This window comes from Lissotriton helveticus, chromosome 4_1 (genome assembly GCF_964261635.1).
Source record: "Lissotriton helveticus chromosome 4_1, aLisHel1.1, whole genome shotgun sequence".
NCBI classification, from domain to species: domain Eukaryota; kingdom Metazoa; phylum Chordata; class Amphibia; order Caudata; family Salamandridae; genus Lissotriton; species Lissotriton helveticus.
The window spans coordinates 1477799322-1477821312 of NC_136063.1; the positions used below are offsets into that span (position 1 = coordinate 1477799322).

A 21991-nucleotide genomic window follows, 5' to 3' on the forward strand; every position below is an offset into this window, starting at 1 on the left:
AACGATATTTCAAGAGGGGATTGCAATTACTTGGACAGCTCATGGTCTGAAGGAGATCGGCGACTTAGCCGATCTCGGGCAAATGGCATCTTTTGTTTTTTTGAAGGAGAAATTCCATTTGCAGTCCAATCATTTTTTCAAATATTTACAATTGAGAAGTTTTCTTGATAAAAAGCTTCCTCTAAATCCAACAATGTTCCAAAAAATTACTATTGTCGAATTTGTTAGAAAGAAAGTAAAAATTGGCAGTCTATATCAGTCTTTTCTATTGCAACTTCCTGATGATTTAGATGACCAGAATAATAAGTGGCCGACCAAATTTGGAGTACCTTCTATTGATTTAAAACTTCCTCTGTTGTTAGCCAGGTCTGTTTTGGTCTCAGGCTCTCTTCGCTCCCAATGTTACATGGCTATGTTTAATCTTTATTATACACCCACAAAACTTGTTAGATGGGGGGTTGTTAGTGGGGGCAAAGGGTCGTTTTGTGCAAGATGTAAATTTCCGTCTGCAGATTCTGTTCATATTTTTTATAGCTGTCCAGAGTTATCTTCCTTCCTTAACCAAATTGAACATTTTCTTACTCAGATTACTCAAACCTCAGTTAAAATCTCAGCGGAATTGGTAATTACTGGCTATGAATACTCTACGGCCCATGAAAAAACAAGACATTTGCAAGCGTTTCTTTTCATTGCCATGGCTATGGTCAGACTTTGTGTTACAACACTTTGGATAAATCCTGAACCCCCCACCTTCTGTCATTGGAAGGCCAGCATGCTGGCCTGGTTCAAATTAGACACTGCCGTTCAGGCTTTCAGAGGAAAGAAAAGACGTCTAACTGCTTCCAAGAATTGGGTACCATTTGAAAAATGGTTGGCAAATTAATAATGTTTTTTTTAAATCATTATTGTATAATTTATTATGTCTGTATCATGTATGATTAATGTTGTCTGATTTAATCTCTCTCCTACCACCACGGGACAAAATGGGGGAAAAAATTCAATTAAAAAAAAAAGGATCTTGCGAGCTATGGTCACTTCTGCTGCGCTGTCTAGCACTGTCTGGGCCCACTCTCCGTTTTTCAGTTGTGTCCTCAGAATCCTCAACATGTTTTATTTTAATACTAGCTACCTTCTTCTTTGGAAATTGTAATTTTTTACTTTGATGAGCAGGTTCCTTGTCTTTGGACTTGACGTGCCCTTCCTTGTGTTCAGACCGTCCTCTTCTTTCCGATTTCTGTGAGGAAGTCTGAAAAGATCGAGAGGGACGTGTATCATTATCTTGATATCTGTCAGGTTTTCTTAATTTATCCCTATCTCTAAGGTTGTATCTTTTCTCAGAGGGCTCCCTCTGGGGAGATGTGCCTCCTCGTTCTGGAGATCTATCTCTTCGTTGAGGAGACCTTCCACTGACTGAAACCGTTTTTCTCTGGGAGTAGTTTGTTTATTACCCTCCCAACTCTTTTTTGGAGTGTTGAGATTATTTTTAATAAAGGATTTTTCAGGATTTTCAATTAGTTGGGGTTTTAGTGGTTTCCCACCCAAACTATCTCTACCTAGTTCTTCATAGGATTTTTCTATGATTCTGGCAAGTTCAAAAGGTTGTTCTGCTATATCTGTTTCTTTCAATTTCTGGCGGATCGCCACAGATGCTGCTTCTCCTTTTATGTTGGCTAGTAGTATAGCCGAGACTTGCTCAAAGTCTTTCAGTAATTTCATACCTAGAGTTAAAGCAGGTTCTGGACCGTATTAATTTTGAATTTGTCTTAATACGTCTGGTATAACCGCCATGGACGGAACACCATGTGTTTTTGTGTAAATTGAAGCATAGACTGTGCCCCATGTGTCACAGTCCTCCAAATGTGGTGTGATCCCCAATGGAAGACAGATAGTCAGAATTCTGTGTTTCTCATGAGGTGTAGTATCAGGAAATACCGCCTCTATTTGAGTCATTTTCTGAGCTAACCAGAATGGAATCTGTTCCCGTTTTGCGGGAATTTTGCCAATGGCTGATTGTATATTCTGTGGTGTGATTTTATTTGTGTTCCCCTGGTGAGGGGTGGTCTGTGGAATTTTTATTGCTGGTTGGACTGTTGAAGTCCGCATGACATATTGGACCAATTGTCTGTGTATTTTAATTAATAGTTTTAGCTGAGCTAAGAGTTCTCGGTCTGACATCTTTTCAATGTCGGGATGTGGTGTGTAGCTGGCTAGAACCGGCCATGTGGCTCCTGGTCTACCTAGTGGACCGAGCCTGGTAATGTGATTTTGATGCTTTAGGGCGCCATTAAACCAGAGCAGGTGCTCTTGGTATGTTAGTGGAATTTCAACGTCCTCGAAAGGAGCGTATTCATCCGGAGGTTCCTCTATTTTGTAATAGTGGAAATCTTGTGTCACAGCATGTGCTGCTGGAAAATGTATCTATGAATAGAATACCTCTGTCTGACGATATTCATGGGCCTCTACCACAAATATGACTGTACCACTTCTTGGTGATAGTCCATTTTCTATACGTTTAAGAGTTATAGTTCTTCTTACGTTTACCGGAATGATTATAGCATTCAGGTCTTCATCTCAGAGACTTGTGTCATCCGCTAGGAGTTGAGCTGCTATTCTAGCTTTCTCCCTTTCATCGTCACTGTCCGCCATTTGCTGACCGAAAGGTTTTGTTGCTTTGCAGAGCAAGTTTCAAGGAAAACAAAGATTAGGTGCACGATATTTTGGAACACTGTATCCTTCAACGTTGACTAAACCAAAAACTATACATAGGAATCTCTTCCTACTAAGTTCCGGCGGATATTAACCTTTTACCCACTCCAGACGTCTTTTGGAGTATTTACGGAATAAGGGGTCTGTGTGAAAAGCACGACTGAGTTACTCTAAAGTCTTGCGTTAGATTATCGCCTTACCAAACGTTGGGCGCCATGTAGTGTAGATTCTATATTCCCAATAGGCTCTGCACATTGGAATAACATAAACGGCAGTTTAGACGTAGGACTGAGGTCATCTAGGTCTCTACTGAATATGTTAGACTTAATTAGGTTTGCCAGCTAGCTCCGAGAAACTTTCTCGAATGAACAGAAAGGAGTTAACTTTCCTGATTAGACAAGAAGGGATTAGTTTCTGACAACCGCATAAACATGACAACTTTGCTCCCTCAGAATAAAGAGTATATCTCCAGAGTCTTGTGAAAACAATAGGCATCTATTTCACTCAGTCAATCGTGCATGCTTAATTTCACCAGGAGTGCAGAAAAATAGAGAGACGGGCGTTTTCAATAAAAGTTGTTATTTATTGAGCAGTCTTCTGTCTCATGCAAGAGAAATGAATTGCCACAATTGCAATACTTATCATGAAGTAAAGTGCGTACAGTAAAAGTAGTATTATGAAATAATACTGTAAAAGCATTGATATGGTTTCTTAGCCATATGATACTTTAAAACGGATAAAATATATACATACATAAAAACATTAACTAACGTACTCAACTGGTGCTTCTAATATACGCCTACCCCAGTGTACCTGACCTAAGCTTAATACGTGGGCAGGAGTAAGTAAGTTGCAGTTTAAGTTAAGTTGTTTTTTTGCCAAGAATCTGAATCAAGAATTCTCTTAAGGTTTTAATCAGCTCCGTAACTTGGTTTATAGAATGAAGGAGGTCTTGTATCTCTCAGGACTCGATCTCCCAGCAACCCGCAAGGGTGACTAGAAACACCGGAGCTGGATTTCTCGGCAGGAGAAAAGACAGCGTCTCTCTCAGTGCATCAAATGGGAGGGTCGGTTCCTTCAGCACTCGCATCAGCTGGGCGTCGGGCAAGTAGATAGCCGCTCTGCTCCACACCACTGTGTGTTTGCTTAAGGCAAGTGTTGGTATATTTATACCTGAAAGGTGCCGAGTTTGACGTAAGGTTGGACATAAGACATCACTAAGAACTAACAGTTCTTTCTGGACTCCAGGAGTTCTTGTGCAAATCAAAACAAAAGCAGGGGGAATTCCCAGGCTGCTGGAGGCTTGGTTTGTTTAAAGAACGCGTTGTACTTTCTAGGAGTCTATGGGAGTAGCCTTGCCGTATTTGGACTGCATTGGCTATGCCTAAATATGGACATGATTCTTATGCCTTTATAAGGGTATGTTTTGTTATAACCACATAAGGGCATGAATCGGGGATATCTAATTAGGGTCCTAGATAAATTCACAACAATGTCAGGTCTAACAATTTGGATCCTGGGAGCCTCTATTGTCAACTTGGAAAAATAGTTGTCACCAATTTCTTCCCCTGTCAGCTCTTGCAGCAATCCATATTTTCTAGGGATTTTATTTTTGTAATCTTCAAAGACCTGACTCATTATTTTTTCAAGAACTTAGTATTGGTTGCAGAGTTCATATCTATAGAGTTCTCAAAGATGGGATAGAATTTTAAAGGATTTAGGTCACCTAAGGAAGATCAGAGGGGTACTGTGACCATTCTGACTCCTCAACTTTTAACGAAGACCATTTAAAAATATTTCTTAGTGTGTAGAACCTCTCATTTGCCTTTTGAGGGATATGTTTAAGGTCAGCGTTACCCTTTGGTTTAATAGTTATTTCACGAGAGTTATGTATTTCTGAGTGTTCACTTTATTTCACTATTTATTTATGGAAAATCCTCTACAGCAGTAGTCAGAGTTGAAATCTCATGAAGTTTTGAACTAAAGTTTGAGAACTTGGATTAACGTTGGTACCAAAATAGTTTTTAATAGATCAGAAAGAATATTTAATATGATCTCAGTTGCACACTGCTTTCTCCACCGCACCTAATAAGGAGGCAAAACTCGTTTTAAGGTTGTGTTGCACCAGATAGCTTCACATAGTCCCCCCTGTGGAAAAGGTAACATATGGGGGAATGGGGTCTGGGAGGAGATAGAGGAAGAGGGGACAGGGGTCAAACCAGTCTATTTCATTTACTGAGACACTGCTAGATCAGTTCCTTATGGGAACCCTGCTGTGGGGCTCAGGGTGCACTCATTCCTAAAGTGGGAACATGGGAGAAAGTAAAATAAAGAAGATAAGGCAACACAAGGCCAATGTGTGAGGCATGAGATGATAGGTAAAATCTAATAACATGATCAGATGACCATTGTAAGCTAGCAGGTGTATACATTTCCACTATAAGAAAGAGCGCACCCTGAGCCCCAAGCCAGGGTTCCTGAGTCGAGGCCCCTCAACTGATGACTGCGCGTAAGCCCAATTTTGTTTTTGAGTTTATGAATGCATGTGTGGTCGTGATTGATTTTTAACACACTGCACCAGGTTGCCAGAAATGTAACTTGTCCTGGGTGAAATGTGTATGAACATGGAGACTGCTTTGGTCCATGACACGCACTGAGGTGATTAGTGGCACAACTTGAGAACTTCCACGTTCACTTGAACTAATACTTAGCTGTATTTTAATTTCCCTACAGATTGACTGACCGTGGATTAGTTCTGGATTTGACAATGGACCACTGTTTGGTTTTGTATCGCTACGCATTACCACATTATTATTTTTTTTAGCAGTAGCACTTTACTCACAGGTTCTGAAGAATGCCAACACATTTGGGGGGAAATTAGCAGAAACGTGTTGACCTTCTATTGTGTCACACTGAAGCAGGACTAATTACCTCCTGCCAAGCACGGTTGCTTTTAACCCTGACTCAGGTGTGCACTAAACAAAATGATTTGCACACCCTGTAGTCGGTTTTAACCACTATCACTTGCACACACTGCTTAGCTAATCACGTGTTAGCTCACCATAGGTACCTACCATCTCTCTATAAAACACCCATAGAGCTCCTCCCTCACAGTGAGGGAGTTGTAGCCTGCACCGTGATCCTATGTCAAGGTGCAAGGAGATTCCCAATGATGAAGGATGCCACCTTTGGCAGGAGAGAGAAATTGAGAGAAATCATCCTTAAAAAGGAATACCCCATTCACTTAGGTGTTTTCCCTAGTTGTCTTCTTCCTTTTTTCTCTCCTGCAACAAGACTCATGTGTTTATTTTGTGATTCAGCAATCATCCATTTACTAGATGCTTATTGCAAGATGTACAAAGCATTTTTTGTGGTTGCAAAGATTTTGATACTGAGTTTGTGACAGCAAAACTGCCTTTGACAATGTACTAAACCCGGTATACACCTGTTACAACGCATTTTTTACTCCGCACTACCATTACAACGCGACTTTTACTCCGCATACCGTTACAACGCATTGCGCTGGGGGGCGCTGTAGGATAGGGAATAAGTTTAATTTTCTATCCAACACCTTCCCTAGTGTCCACGGGGACTGGTGTTGGAATAGAAAATTATACTTACCACTATCCAGCGCCCCAAGGCGCTATGCGTTGTAACGGTATGCGGAGTAAAAGTCGCGTTGTAATGGTCTGCGGAGTAATAGTATGCGTTATAACGTCATACATCCACTAAACCCATATTATGGTTTGGCAACAGGGTACCCAATTGCAAAATGGGTTTAGAATGGCTAACAAATCGCTATTTGGAAGGGGCATGTTTAAGGCATTAATTCCAAATAGTGTTTTGTTATGGTATATACACTGTTTTGCAGCCCAAAACTAGTCACAAAATATTGACATTTTCCCAACTCTAAACATGGGGTGGTAAGTAATTCACAAAAGGGAAGGGGTCTCTCTTAGACCAACTCTCTTTCTTAATGTAAAAAAACGTTTCTTAGGTAGTAGACAGTGCTCCAGGGCATCACTGTATACTCTCAAACTTTTTTTTCTAACTGATTTTATTGCATTTGTAGAGACAGCGAGCAATTCAACACCACAGTTCATAAAAAAAAATGGAAGGAGGTGATTATGATAGCCCAATGATAACATCAACATTAGCCCATGTAAAGGCAAGCCCTTTATACAGAACTCTCAAACTTATAAAAAGCTTAAAACTGTTTTTTAATACAGCCCTGTTCCCTTTCAGGAAAGCAGGCTACCCCCAACTGGCATAAGTTAACTAAACACCCAGGGCCTGCAAGTTGAGTGTTCCTTGTGGACCACATAAAAGAAATAAAAAATAGAGAGTGATCACAGGCATGGCGGTGTGCTGACATCAGCAGGCCACCATACCTGTGATTTCTACTATGTAGTGAGTCACAATTTGTGACATTCCTCATGAATACTGATGAGGAATGTTGGATTGCGACCCACTATGATTTGGAAATTTGTGAACTTACCTAATTGTACATAGTTCAACTTGCAAAATTCCACGCTGGTTGCAAAAATATTGGTCACAACTTGCAACTAGTATTTTGCAATCAGTCTTTTATACACCTGCCCAATTGTCCTCTTATATACTTATAACGTAATTTTTAAAGGACACCCCCTGGAATCAGGAATATCAAAATACTCTAATGTGAAGGCAAGCACAACATTTCAACCATCACCTATCATGATGGTAGTAGTATGTAACAAATCAGAATAGGCTTCCCAAAAGATAAGCCATACCTGAGCCACAAAGGTCTTGTGTTTCTTTGAAAAAATATCTTTGGAAACTGAATAGTTGTTTGCGGGGGGAAAAGTGTCAGCCAGCAGCCTCAAAGTTTTCTCTGAAAGATGGTCCAGACTAAGTTACCTAGACAATGGGGCGTACAGAACTTGTCCACCCCGACAAGGTGCACAACCCAAGGCACTAGGGGTCATATAATCATGTACACAAATTCTTCAATTTCACAATTCTTTTTTCAACATTTATTTTTCTTGCTTAATAATTATCAACTGTGAACACCATTACTTATGGCTAATCTTATATCAATCAACCATCAACACTTTCATATTGTTACAAAATACATATTGCAATGTTTATATCACATTGTGGGACAGTGCTGCAATCAGAGGTTGTATTCCATGCCGCACTCCCAATGCATTTTGGGAAAGTCCTTCATCATTAGAACTCTGAAAATGACAAATAACAATGTATTCAATACTGATGAAAGCAAAGAAACAAAAAAGGCCTTCCCAAGACGCATACATTTACTGTGTATGCACATGCTGTTGTTCAAAGTGTCCACACTTTCAACCACCTGTGCTCACCCACATTATCGTAAAGTTTCTGGAGAAAACTCCATGCACTGCAACCACATGTTTATCCACTGTGTGCACCTTAACTACCTAGAGTATCCATGTTGCGCACGTGAGTAGACAACCTAACAGAATAATCATCCACTGTGTTTCCCAACCACATTCTCATGCTAGTGGAAAAATAACCAAAATGTACAACCAATTCAAAACCAATCTAAAACTTCAAATATGATGACCGTTTCACTCCATCAGATTCCTTACTTACTTAAAATCATGACTCTAACTCGACTATTTACACATTCAGTGTATGTGCCACTATCTGTTTCAAATCAATATCGATGCTGAGCATATCATAAAATGTGCACATTTTGAAAAATGTAAGTGCCACCAAAGTTAACTATAAAAAGGAGCTTGCATGCGTCACGTATAGTGCACGGTTTACAGGATATAAAAATGTGATTGTGAAAACAGTTTTGAACACCAGCAGTACAAACCCAGGAGAAACAGCAAATATTTCAAAAATACCAAACCGATTATAAACATTATTCAATCATGATTACATACAACCTGTATATGGAGAGAACCAAGTCCATTCATAACATTATAATAAGCACTGTGCAATACATGATAAAAATAATGCTATTCTGCCAACGGCTCCTGTGTATTGACTGTACCAGACTGCATAGTCATGCTGAACAGTGTTACAACGCTCTAGTGAAAATTTCGATGTTACAATCCTCACGTTATTGTGACTAATGCTAATCTGTTTACACCCTCCATCTTGCCAGTTGCCTTCCTTTCAATAATATCAGATGAATTACCAAAAACATGACATTTCAATTTTATCATTCAAACCATATGGCATTATAGTGTTTAAGCATTTTATCCAAATGCTTTCTTTTTGTGCTAACTGTTTGTGGCTGTCCCTGTGTGGTACAGAGATTATCCTTTCAAAAACTGCGAAACGCAATTGTGGTATGGTGTGTTTCGTGTCCAACCAATGAGCTGCTATACTTGAATTCCTATTCACAGTCCTAATCAGGCTAAGTTACGCCAGGCAGATTCTTATGGTCTGAAAGGAGGACAGATGTTCATGAAGAGAAGGAAAGTATTCAGAAGAGGATGACTAAATCATTACATAAAGATGAAGTAATGGAAACCCAGGAATGAAACAGAGTGAATTTCAAAACCACATATTTCTCCTGCAGATACACTATGTTTTACTATTAAGCAATCTAGGTACATATGCTACATTCATGCAGCCTATTGAGTTCTTAGTTATGTTAACTTTCTCCTTATTTATTTGTCTATCAGCAACGAAAGAGCTACTTCTTGTAGTGGCTGGCAATAAAACACACCAGGAAGTGCATTATTGACAAGAAGCAAATCCTGTTGATCAAGATAACAGGTTGGTCTAGGCTTATTTCAACAACCTTTTCACGATATGAAATTTACTTGATAATTGTTTCATGATGTACAAAAACATGCATATAACTTACACTTTTGGCCGGACAAAATCCACTATTAAAGTCTGCTTTGATGTCATGCTGAAATAGATTATTTCGGACTTGTTCCTTTATCTCTTTAGATGATTGAATCAAAGATTTTATAACGGTGATGTGTTTATCTAGATATTCTTGGGAATTCATGTTCTCCATCTCTCCAATAGCATTGACAATTTTACCACGGGTCCCACTGCCCACCTGTGGAAAGACAAATGCTTAAATGTATGCTGCTAATGGGGCATAACTCTACATACTGCGTAACAGACAGAGAAAAAGAAAAAAGCATGGTAACTGTACAAGTGACTGTTGTGAGGGAATGCTCTTGTTTGAAGGTTCCCCAGACATTTTGCCCTATTGCTGTTGGATTTGGTGCTGGTGTAATGACTCTGTAGTGCACTGGGCCCTGCTGACCAGGCCACAGTGTATGTGCTCTAACTCTTGAAAGTGTATGCTTTTAATTGGCTAGTCCTCATTGGTATAAGTTAACTAAGCATCATTAGTATACATTACGAGGGATATCCAGAGCCTGTAAGCTAAGTGTGCCTTGTGGACTGAAGCACTGACTGTGCCACCACAAGTGTGACAAAGTGAAGCATGACTCCCAGTCTTGCCTGACTGCCAATACATACTGGTAGAGCATTTTTTAAACTGCTAACTTGAATTTGCTATTTGAATTTACAGTAAAGCCCAACCTTCTCACCCCAAAGGTAGGCCTAAAGAGCCCTAGGGCAGGGTTCAGTATGTTAAAATAAAGAACATGTGCTTTTACATACCCTGACAGTAAACAGCTTGCATTGTCATTTTTATTGTAGAAAGGAGTAGTCACATTGGCGAGTAAGGAGTTATACACTGAAAAATCAGCAGTGCTAACTTTTAAATGGGACTACTAAAGTTGGTACTTCAAGGTATCAATAGAATCCATGCATTAAACCTGAATTGTTGTTCATGTCGAATTTAATGCAACTAGTTTACCGATGTTGCCACTGTGTTGACCAAACTATCCAATAGCCGTTTACGGTTGCACACAGATGCTGACCTTGAGAGAGCTTGCTGCCCTCGTGGGAAGATGTGAGATCAACTCTCCAAAAAAGGAACAATGGACCTGCCGATGGAAGATGCGTGACCTCCTCCTGGCAGCATGGCCAGAGTGGGTGTGAACCCAAAAGGAGAGCTTCAAGGGGGAAGCTGCCTTTGAAGAGCAAGGGGTAATCACACTACAAATGGGTTGCTCTTTTGTTTTAGCACATGGGCTAACATCTCAGGCAGAGAGGGAAAACTCATTGCCAGGTCGTTTTTTTAAGGGAGTGTAGCCCACAGGTAGCCACACATCTGGGTTTAGCCTGTAAGCTCCACACACAACAAAGAACAATTCTGGCATGTTGAGAGAATAGTGGATTCTGGAATAGCTAGATGCCACAACATCCCAGCAGTCGTTTTCAGATGGGGGCGACCTGGTAGCCCACTGGTTAGTTAGATGCCACAATTCCCTGAGCTTGTGACGGGCACAAAAACTGCACCCCTGGCACCTCAGATCACAGCTGTCTCGGAAGGAGGGCTGAATAAGGGATGCCCTGCTATCACTTGGCCCAGTTTGCCGTGCTATCTATTGGCACAGTAAAGAGAGACTGCAAAAAAGATTGGACTGCACCCTGCTGCACCAGTGGGCTAGCAAAGAGTGGACTGTGCCTAATGAACCCCACCCGTGGAAACGTTGCCCGTGAGGAGCAGACAGAAGGAGTGACTCCAAGAGTTAGATGGCGCAGTCCCTGTTACAGCCACATGGCTATAAGCGCTGAAAAGTCTGCATTTGGAGTACTCAGTAGCCAGGAAAGTCTGACCACTGTTGTATGCTGAAGTGCAGTCTGGGAGACCAAGTCCTGATCAGAAAACGTTGCATCTAAGTAGTCTGGATCCGGAAGAGTCGTCAGAGTGCTGTTTGGTTACCCAGCAAGGAAGTTATTACCCACAAAAAAAGTTGTTTTTGCTGTAACCAGACACTAGTAGTCCAACAGCAACTGGTCTTATGCTGGACTTCAACTGGAACCTGTTAGAGATCAACCCCTAAAGGCCAAAGTCGCACCACCAAGCCTGATGACCAAGGGAAGATATCAAATCAGGGTGCTGTTTGAGCAACTCAAGAGCTTAAATAAATAAGGGATACCTGCACACAGAGGACCTAGAAATCAGAACTTAAGAGATTAAATAAATACGGGATACCTGCACTCAGAGGACCTAGAAATCTGTCATATTTCGAGAACATATTTCCTCATTTCACAGAAACTAAACTTGGAGAATTGCATAGCAGCACATGGATGTACGCTAGGCATGAAGAATGAGGTAGAGAACATGGAGTGTGGAATCAGGGTAGAAAAAGTCTCTTTCATGTCTGGGAGCACTCAGGGGACTTCCTGGGTGAACACTGCATCACGAACAGAATGAGAGAACCCCATACCAGTAACTGAGTAATATCCTGATTGTCACAGGGAAACTTGGAAAGAGAGGGTGAGGTCAGTTCAAATTAAGATCAAATTAATTATTTGAGTTCAGCTCTCATCATGTGTCCCTCAGGGGTGTTATTCCTCAGCATTGAAACTCAAGAATAATGATGAAAGGGACTTGTTATATGTTGATGGTGAATAGCCCCTGGAGGGGGTGGAAGTGGCTTCACGCTGATGGAGTAAGCAGCAGGGCTTACGAGCTCTGTCCCACCAGCCTCTGTTCCGCACTATCCTGATCTCCTATGAGGCATATCTCAAGCTGATAGAAGGGCTCTGCAGCCTTGTGATGAGAGTGGACTGAGGGGAAGCTCTGAGAATAAGCCTGCAGATGAAAAGCCTGGGGGAGTAGTCCGGGTTGCTGGAGCTGTAGCCTGAAAAAAATGGCGGCGCCTGTTGGAGCTGGAGAAAGCGCCAGCCTGGCAGCCCGGACCGCTGAGCCCTGAACACATCGAGGCCCCACAAGACATCCTTAACCCGACCCAGCGGCGGAGGTGAGAGCGGTAGGCTGGGCGTTAATCCACCGGGACAAGGATTGTGAGCATCGATCGGAGGGGAGAGAGCGGCCTGGGCGTCTAGGCGCTGAAAGCATAGATGGGGCTGTGGACGATCGGGCCAACAACTCCCTAGAAGATAGTGAGGTACAAACCTCCTCAACGAACGTCTCTGGGAACCCGACACTACAGGCCATCATACAAGCCAAAATTGCCTCTAGCGAGAGGCTGGAGGCAAAAATGTACTCAATAGGAGTAGACTTGGTCCTGTTGAGAGACGACCATAGTCGCTGAATGGAGAGAGTCACAGCAAATGAGTGCCAGATCTCTGAATCCGCCCCTGCCTTGACAGAAATTAAGGCTCAACTTAATGTATTGGAATCGAAAGTGCGGGTACTGGAGCCCTGGGCTGAAGATGCTGAAAATCGCTCAAGAAGAAATAACATCAGAGTGATTTGCCTGCCTGAGAAAGTGGAAGGAACAATCATGATAGGATACCAAGAGGCGTGACTCCGCGGGACAATGGCACCAGAGGGACTCTCATCATTCTAAGCCCTTGAGAGGGCCAGCTGAGTCCCTGCGAGATCGCCTGCCCCAGGAGCCCCTCAAAGGCTGGTGATAGCAAGGCTTCTGCACTATCGGGATGGAGATCACATACTGGTGCAAGTCCGATGGCAGGGAGAAAACAGAGTCAACAATGTGGTGGTGCGAATATTTCCAGAATTCTCTAGGGAGGTGTAGCAGCAGAGGAGCGTCAAGCTAAAACCCTGGCAGCTCGACTACACATATGCAATACAATTCCCGGCCAAGCTACAGGTGCCCACACTAGATGGAACTGAGTTCTTTGCAACCTCAGAGTAGGCATAGAATTGGCTGGGACAACACTGCGGAATATCCCCACCCAGAGATGAGAGGCGCCGTGGAGGCAGAGCCAGATGATCCCGCAGCAGAGCGCCCAAAAAAGACACACTGGCGCCAACACAGGTGCAGATGGAGCGACAAAGTACAATGCAGGTGGTGGCGTTGATCAGCAGTAAAGGGCCAGACGCACTAATTCAGAGGCCGGCGGGTATGGAGCGGACTCAGGCTTAGAGCTGGACTCAAGTCTCTCTGAGGCCCAAGCAGTGAACTCCCCAAAGTGACACCGAGAACGGCAGATGAGATCATCTGATGGAGCAGGTAGGGGAGTGGGAGAGATGCACAGAGCAGGAGCAAGATAACAGGACAAAGAGGCAAATCCAAATACAGCAGGGGAATGTAAAAAGACATTGGATTTTGTAGCGGAGTGGGGCCAGGGGCGAGCGGGCGGATGCACCTGAAGCATCACCTGCCCCACTTACACTCCCCGTGAGCGAGTTCTTCACGGACACAGTTCGTTAGTTTGGATGGGAGGGTACTGCCTGCTTGTCCTGGGGAAGGGGCGTTGGGAATGTTGTTGTGTTTTTGTTATCATGCGCGTTAGGCAAACATGAGTCGCATCACATGTTCATATCAACAGGAATGAGTCGAAGCAGCAGATTAGTTAAGAGGACCTGAGGAAACACGGGGCGGAAGAGGGAGAGGAGACTAACACATAGTAGATACTAGAAGAAATAAGTGCTTAACCTGAAATATAAGGGGTATGCAAACCATGGCCAAGCGCTACAAGGTGTTCTCCTATCTTAATAGAAGGGGAGTACAAATGGCACTTCTCCAAGAAACTCACTTCACAGCCAAAGAAGGACAGGCTCTCCAGAGGCGATGGTGAGAGTTGCCATTCTACACTACATATTCGGCCTACGCTAGGGGAGTAGTGATCTGGATAAGGGCTGGAGTGCCTTTCCAGCGAACAGATCCGCTGATTGACCCTGAAGGTATATATGTTGTAGTGCGAGGGAGACTAGAAAAGGCAGAGCGCTGCATGTATTAAACATATATGCCCCAAATGTCTATCAGGTACATTTTCTGGTCAGACTGACTAACAGTGACTCCAGCTGTTACAAAGCTTACCTTGTCTCACGCTGAAAATTCTCTACGCCAGCGACAACAGTGAGAAAGGAACTGGGAAAGGTATGTCCCAGTCTACCCGGCGCTACTGGAATGGTGGCAGGGAGGGGAATACGGAGGTATTTCTGATACAGGGAAAAAAACTTCAATTCCCAACAGCAAATGGATAGTATGCTCATTACTACATGATATCTATGGAATGATACCCAGAAGAAATTAACCATATGTCTTCTGGGGTTGTTCATGTTGTGTGTCTTTTTATTCATGTTCTAGCAGAGGGTCAGTGAGAGGTTGATGCTAAGCCTTGTCCTTCCTCCCTTGTGACATTAAAAATTAAACAAACATTGGTGGGTACTGTTGTATCTAGAGTGTATGCTTCTCTGGTGTATATATAAGGCATAGTATACAATTTATTGTTTCTGTTCGCAGTATCCAATGAATGAGATCTGGGTTTATTCAAGGTGACTTCTTTAGAAGATGTGGTAGCCCTATGGACATTATTGATGAATACAATATGTCCTTCTTAAGGCTACTGCAGGATCTTGTTATTTTCCTTTACAGGTATATAGGAAGAAAGAATTTCTATTAGTTTACATTATAATTGTTTAGACTATTTTCTAAAGCTAGTTTTCTAAACAAGCCTTTCTTTTTCACAGGTCTCACTCCCGAGTGTTCCCTTCCTTTCCTTCCCCCGATTGATCACCTTAATCTTCCATGCCATGATAGCAAGTCAGAATTGAGGGTGTCAATAGGTGGACCCATTTGAGCAACAAACCGATCCTGAGAGGCTGCCGAAGTATACGTGACACCATACTTGACATCCGCAGCGATCATAGGTGGAGACTTTGATAATGTGCTGGATTCCACCCTCAACAGATCTCACCCGCCACAGCAGGACTCCCCAACCACTCGTAATACATGAGAATGGCAGGGACAGTGGGGATTGGTGGATTCTTGGAGAACCCTACATCCCTTAGACAAGGACAACTCCTTCTTCTCAGCAACACATGAGGAACATACATGACTGGACACATTCCTATGCAACCCAGATATGAATGGCCAGGTCCATATGGTTGAATATCTGGGCAGAACGACCTCGGATCCTAATACCGTCCTCATGAGGCTTTGGTTGACAGGCCCTAACTTAGTAATCCATACCTGGAGACTATGCCCAGAAGCGTTGGAAGATCAGGTTTTTAGAAAAGTAGTCCGGGAAAAGATCACACAATATGTCCAGGATAATGATGGGACAGTAACCGCTCCCTTCCCAGAGTGGAATGCCTTCAAGGTGGTGCTTAGAGGCCATTGAAAGCAGAGACGTCAAGGGTCAGATGCACGCACACAACAGCAGTCCTGACAGCTGAAAAGGAGCTTAGAGATGTGGAACGGAGGCGACTGGGCACCCTGAGCTACAGACTGAACTTCAGGAGGCAAGGGAGATGGTAGCCCGACAGACTGAGTGACTGCGCTGTTTTGACAATCAACAGCACACATGCTGAAAGAGACAAGTCAATAGCAGGGGTTCCCCAATAGTGGAAGTGGAGGACAAAGATGGGAACAGACAATATACTCGGGAAGGGATCAACAATATCTTTGCCCAGTACTACACCATACTGTTTCGCAGAACCTCCCAGTGCGGGAATGAGACAGTAGGGGAATATTTAGAGGGGCTGAGACTGCCGCGACTAGAAACAGAGGATGCGGAGGACTTAAGGGAAGCTATCTCCCTGTGAGAGGTGAAAGTAGCCATCAAACACATGGCACATAACAAAACGCCGGGAACGGATGGAATACCTTCCGAATTCTACTCGACTTATGCGGCGGAGTTAGCCCCTTGATTGGTCTCGGTGTACGAGGCAGCCAGAGAACTGAAAATACTACCGGACACCACTAGGGAAGCCCTTATAGTCCCAGTCCTTAAACCTGGGAAGCCAGCTCATGACAGAACAGCCTATAGACCGCTGTCCATGCTAAACATGGACCATAAAATATTGAGCAAGATAATAGCAACCAGGTTGTTACCGCATATGTCCACACTGGTACATGCGGATCAGCCTGACTTTATTCTGCAAAGAAATACTGCCATTAACCTCAGTCAACTCATGGCCATACTGAATGCAGGAGACTAGTCTAAAGGGGACGCGGCAGTGTTTACATTGGATATAAAAAAGGCGTTTGACAGCTTAGAGTGGCGCTACCTGTACAAATTACTGGAGCAGATGGGCCTGGGCAAGGACTCCATGAGATGGGTGAAATTACTATATGCAGATCCAAGGGCCAGAATGAGTACGGGAAGGTTATATCCCAGAGTCAGAAGGTGGAGAGGTGTACAAGACAGGGGTGCCTTCTATCCCCACTGTTATTTGCCATGGCCATTGAGCAATTGCTGTGTCGCTCCTGGCTGGGGTGGGTCTATATAGGGCTGAAGGTAAGGGAGACCTGCCATCATATCACTCTGTATGCAGATGATCTACTCCTCTTACTCCGAGATACAGAGGAGGACCTACGTGGCGCCAAAAGTATGCTAAAAGAGTTTGGTCACCTCTCAGGACGGAGGGTGAACTGACAAAAATCTAGACTGTTCCCCACGACACAAGACAGGCTTCCTCCAGAAGGCTTGAGATGTCTACAATGGGAGCCCGCCTGCCTAGAGAATCTGGGGGTGAAAATATACTAAGGACTTAGTAGAGGGTAATATGGGTAGGGGAATACGATCCCTCCGCTCCTCTATGGAGTTCTGGTGCTCCCTGCTGCTGTCCGTGGCAGGCAGAGTGGCCCTGTTGAAAATGGTGGTGCACCCGCGCCTGCTATACATCTTTGGGACTCTTCTGGTATGCATCCAGAGCACGAGATTTCGAGACCTGAACTCACAAATAATAACGTTTATATGGGGGTTAGGCCTCAGGAGAGTAGCCCTTATCATAATAATCATGATTAGGCCCCCGGCAACGGGGGGATTGGCGGTCCCAGACCTTAAGGCATACTACCTCGCAGCGTAGTTCCAATGGCTCGTGAGGTGGCTGGCGGTCAGTAGGAATCCGGTAAGGGCGCAATGCCCATTTGCTCCAGAGACCCCCAGATCTGGCGAGAATACTATTAAGACTGAAGCAACGGCCACGCATGGGAACCGAAGAGACAAAAACAGTGATGCGGTGCTGGGCCAGATGGCTGCAGCGCACCAGTTGCAGAATCCCCTACTCCCCAGACCTACTTCTGGAAATGCTCAGATACTTGCCGCATGGTGGGAACTGGGCGGAATTAGATGACTGGAAGGAAACGGGAGTGACTGCATTTGGAGACCTATTTAGAGACTCCCAGACGCTTCCTTTTGAGGACTTCCGAGAGGAGTTTGACCTCCAGCGAGGCCACTTCTTGAGGCATAGAGCCCTCACCATGGTGTAAAAGAAACATTGGGGCACTGGATCTGTAGAACTAAGGGCACTAGACTGCTGTAGATTCATGGCACTGTCGGTGGATAGAATTAAAATGGTCTCCTGTATTTACAAGGCAATCAGGAGTGACATCCAGAAGCCCATGGAGTTATTGAGGCTTCAGTGGAAGGAGGACCTGGGGGTATCGATTACAGAAGAGTTGGGGAACCATTGTGGAAAGAACCCTTAAGATATCCAGGAATGCATGACTTAAGCTGAAAAATTACTACGTCTTACATAGAGTGTTCCTTACACCAGCGCGAATAGGACTATATTTACAAGCACGGCGGCCTGCCCCCAATGAGGGGAAAAAGAGGCGCATGTACTGCACATGTTCTGGGACTGTCATAGCCTGCAAGTCTTTTGGGAGGAGGTGATAAGCATAATAGAAAGTGCTATATAGAGATACCATATACACCGAGCCACTGCGTACTGCGTTGGTTCTCACATACGGCCAAGATGAAAGTAACTGGGAGGTTTCGAAGTGGGCGTGCAGAATCCTACTAAGAGAAGCAAGATGAGGTATAGGGAACCTGGAAACTGCATGGGCTTGGGGGAGGCTGCTAGATGGCATGGTATGGGCACCGGACCTAGATAACACAGCAGATGCCCAATTGAGCCCACCATCACCGGACAGGGACAACGGGACAGCGGCCTAAAGAGCATAAGAGTGAGAGAGTAGCACACAAACTTCCTTACTACAAGTGGACCTCAAATGAGAGCAAAAGACAGAATAGAAGGCACAAACATGCACTGCTAGAGACACTAAACTGCACTTAAGCGACTTGTTAAGGAGGAGGAGGGAGGGAGTTTTTGTTACAACAAAACAGAGAAGACAGAACTGTTAGCAGGAAATGTGCACATGTATTCTGAAAATTTGATAATGACAATGTGTTTAAGCAAAATGCCAATAAAATCTGTTTTAAAAAATGAACAACTCCTGGAGGGTTGGTTGCCAAGACATTTTTTCAGAAATACTGGATCAGAGGACTCTGTAAAAAGTAGATTTCTCTCTCTTGCTGTTTTACATTCAGAAACGGCATTGCCGATCCCCTAGTCCCCGTCAATGGGTCCCAGGACTCATCATAGTAGGGGTGTGCATCACAGCAGTCCCCGTTCTGCAGAAATGCCCTGGAGTTCACTGGCACAAGCTGTTGGTGGTTATAGCACTCGGAGATGACCTAGTCGTACACTCCAATCCACGATGGCACAAACAACAATCCTACATGGACAGAAACATAACATTGACTGCTTCTGGGTTGGAAGTGGATCAGTCAGAAAAAGATACTACCGCATTACTGTCTTTGCCTGGCAATGTTGCTTATTGGTAGGTTTTCTTTTTGTTCTTTTTTGCCTTCTTCGAGGTAACTCTACTTCCTTTCCTCCTAATGCTGTTTCTTCCATTCATTTCACTAGCCTTGAATGAAATCCTTTATACGGTTTCCAGTCAGCAATTCCCTTTCAATTACTAGACAAAAGCTTCCTGCTAGTGGTCGGACAGAGTGCTTTGTTTTTTACTCATATAAATAGTAACAGTGGTCCACATCAGGAGCTGCATATGACAACAGATTGGATGGTTGTCTAAACAAGCACCAATATGCACTGGTCTATGTCATCAACACATTTTGCAAACATTTTAACTTGAGAATCAGGGGATTACTGATGGTATCCTCTTAAGGAAAAGGTGATTCTGGACATTCTGTTTAAGAAGGTGGTCTCAAGCCCAGAGGTAACAGTTGGCCAGGAGACTTGTGAGAATGTCTCTAGTGAGGATGCTCTCCAGAAACTCAGTGACCTAGAAAGACCATGGTATCTGTCTGGCTTACCATTCACCTCTGCGATTGCAGGTGGGACATGGCAAGGCTTCTAAACGTTTCAGAAGCAATATTGTCTGGTGAGTGCGCAACAGATGCTCTGTGATTATAGATATGCATACTCAACTACCCCATGCTGAGTTTGAAATTTGTAACTGACCAAGAAGCAATCCTAAAAAAAGTGAGTCTGATGACATGGCCTGTGGGGGCCAAGTGTTGTTGGAGAAACAAACTCATATTGGAGAAACGTCAGGACTTAAAGACATTCAGTTTATAAAGCTGGTAGAAATACATAGGATAAAACCATTCATAAAGTTCCAGAGAAAGTTCATCGCTTTGCGAGCCCAACTGAAAGTGCTAAACTTAAACAAAGCTGAGTATACACTGCTGAAATGTCCCCTTTTAGAGGGCCACAGGGCAAGTAGGAGCTACTGGACCCAACTATGGAGTTTGAAGCGTTTTATTCCTGATGTCCCAGGGTCCAGCTTACTATAGGCTCTGAGCAACTGGGCCAAATACCCCTTCCACAATTGATTCTCAGTGGTAGCGCGTGCCGATCAGTCCAAGTAGTCTAGGGCAGGAGGTAAGGGTACGGCAAACTCAGACTCACAACTCAATGAATGTTCAGAAAGTGCAATAATTGAATGTCCTGCCAAACACTTGCTTAAATATTAGTAGTTCTTATACACAAAGTGAAATAAGGTACACACTATATATCAGAACACTCTTTGTAAGATCTGCATTTTACCACTGTCTCTCGGCACCAGCTTCCCGCTCTTTTAAGAACAGACTAGGTTAGTCCCCATTTGCATCAGGCAACATCCAGGCTAGGCCCCACTACAGAATAAGAGTCTTAGAAGTCCTGCAATAGCTGGTTAGAGTCAAAGTGTCCAGTCTTAGCAGTTGCCTCAACCCACGGGCTCTGTGACTCACAGTTCAGTCTTACCAGTCCTGCAGGAGACAAGACAGAGGGCAGTGAGCATTCAGCAATCTGGGGTCGTGGTCAATGGTGGCATGTGCTGGCAAGAAGCAGCAGTCTCTTCATGGCCTGCACAGGGTCTGGACCTCTACAGAGCTCCTCCATTGTTGCAGAAAGTATCTTTAGGTCCTGATGTCCCAATGATGATGTAGCAGCCCTGAGTTCACACTTTGCACTTAGTTCATGGCTGATTCATTCTTCCACGGCCACCCACCTGGCATGCAGGGGTTGCTTCCCGTGCTTTCAAGGTGACATCCATCTGGGTCACAACACTGACAACAATGAAATCCCTCTCATTACCACAGTGCTGTACCTGGGCGACGCCCCCTAAGATTCACTGCGGCGCCCATCTGTTATATGGGGGTCATGAACATGCACTTCAGGTAGCATCCCACTTCGGGCACAAGGCTGCACTGGCCAACAGCTCTTTTCATCACAATGCTGCACAAGGTGACGGCTCTTAAGATTCACTGCGGCCCCCACCTGGCGTACGAGGGTCATAAACACAACTAAGGCGGCGTCGCTCTTTGTGTCACAAAGCTGCACAGACTGACGGTTCTCTTCATCACAATGCTGTACAAGGTCGACAACTCTTAACCTTCACTACAGTCCACACCTGGCATATAGGGGTTGTGCACAATACACATGGGCGGACGACAGGTTGGTTCACAGGTCCCCACATGGACCTGAATCTCACACTCTGCTCTTGGGGTCAACTCAACAGGATCTCCACTGGACCTTGCTCCCTCCAGGCAATCTCATGCTTCTCACAAGATCCTCCGGTCTTGGGTCGGCAGAAGTTAGTGTTCCATGCTTCAGGTCGATTGATCTTGATTCTCATGGGTGATGTCACCAGATCCAGTAGAGAGACTAACCAGTCCTGGTGTAAACAGGCAGAGCTCGTGCTGAGCTTTTCCATAATGATGTACAGCTTCAGTTTAAAAATGGAGGAGTCTCAAGCTCCCCTTTTTATAATACATTTCCAGACAGAAATGTGATTTAGTGTCTATGCCTTTGAAGTTCAACTTTGAAGTGCTCATTCCTCTGTTGTGCTCTACCTCCAGAGAGAAGTCTGTCAGAGCAGGAGTGTCTCCAAATCTGACATCCCCAAACACAGGCCATAGTAGTGACTTGAGAATCACACCTGGATGTCAGCCTTAGTGTAATGTGCATCAAAAGGTCGCCAGAGGCCCCCAGCCCTAGTCTTTATGATTGATTTATCAGCCCATCTCCTTCCTG

General features: G+C 44.0%; 1 protein-coding gene across 1 annotated transcript in view; it reads right to left on the reverse strand.

Moving 5' to 3' along the window:
- The window catches only part of CAGE1 (cancer antigen 1), a 1568844-nt gene that overhangs the window by 1207284 nt on the left and 339569 nt on the right, over window positions 1-21991 (reverse strand). Inside the window, exon 5 of the mRNA XM_078688067.1 lies at window positions 9548-9751. Within this exon, the coding sequence (XP_078544193.1) occupies window positions 9548-9751 (204 nt within the window). The remainder of the gene's footprint in view (window positions 1-9547; window positions 9752-21991) is intronic.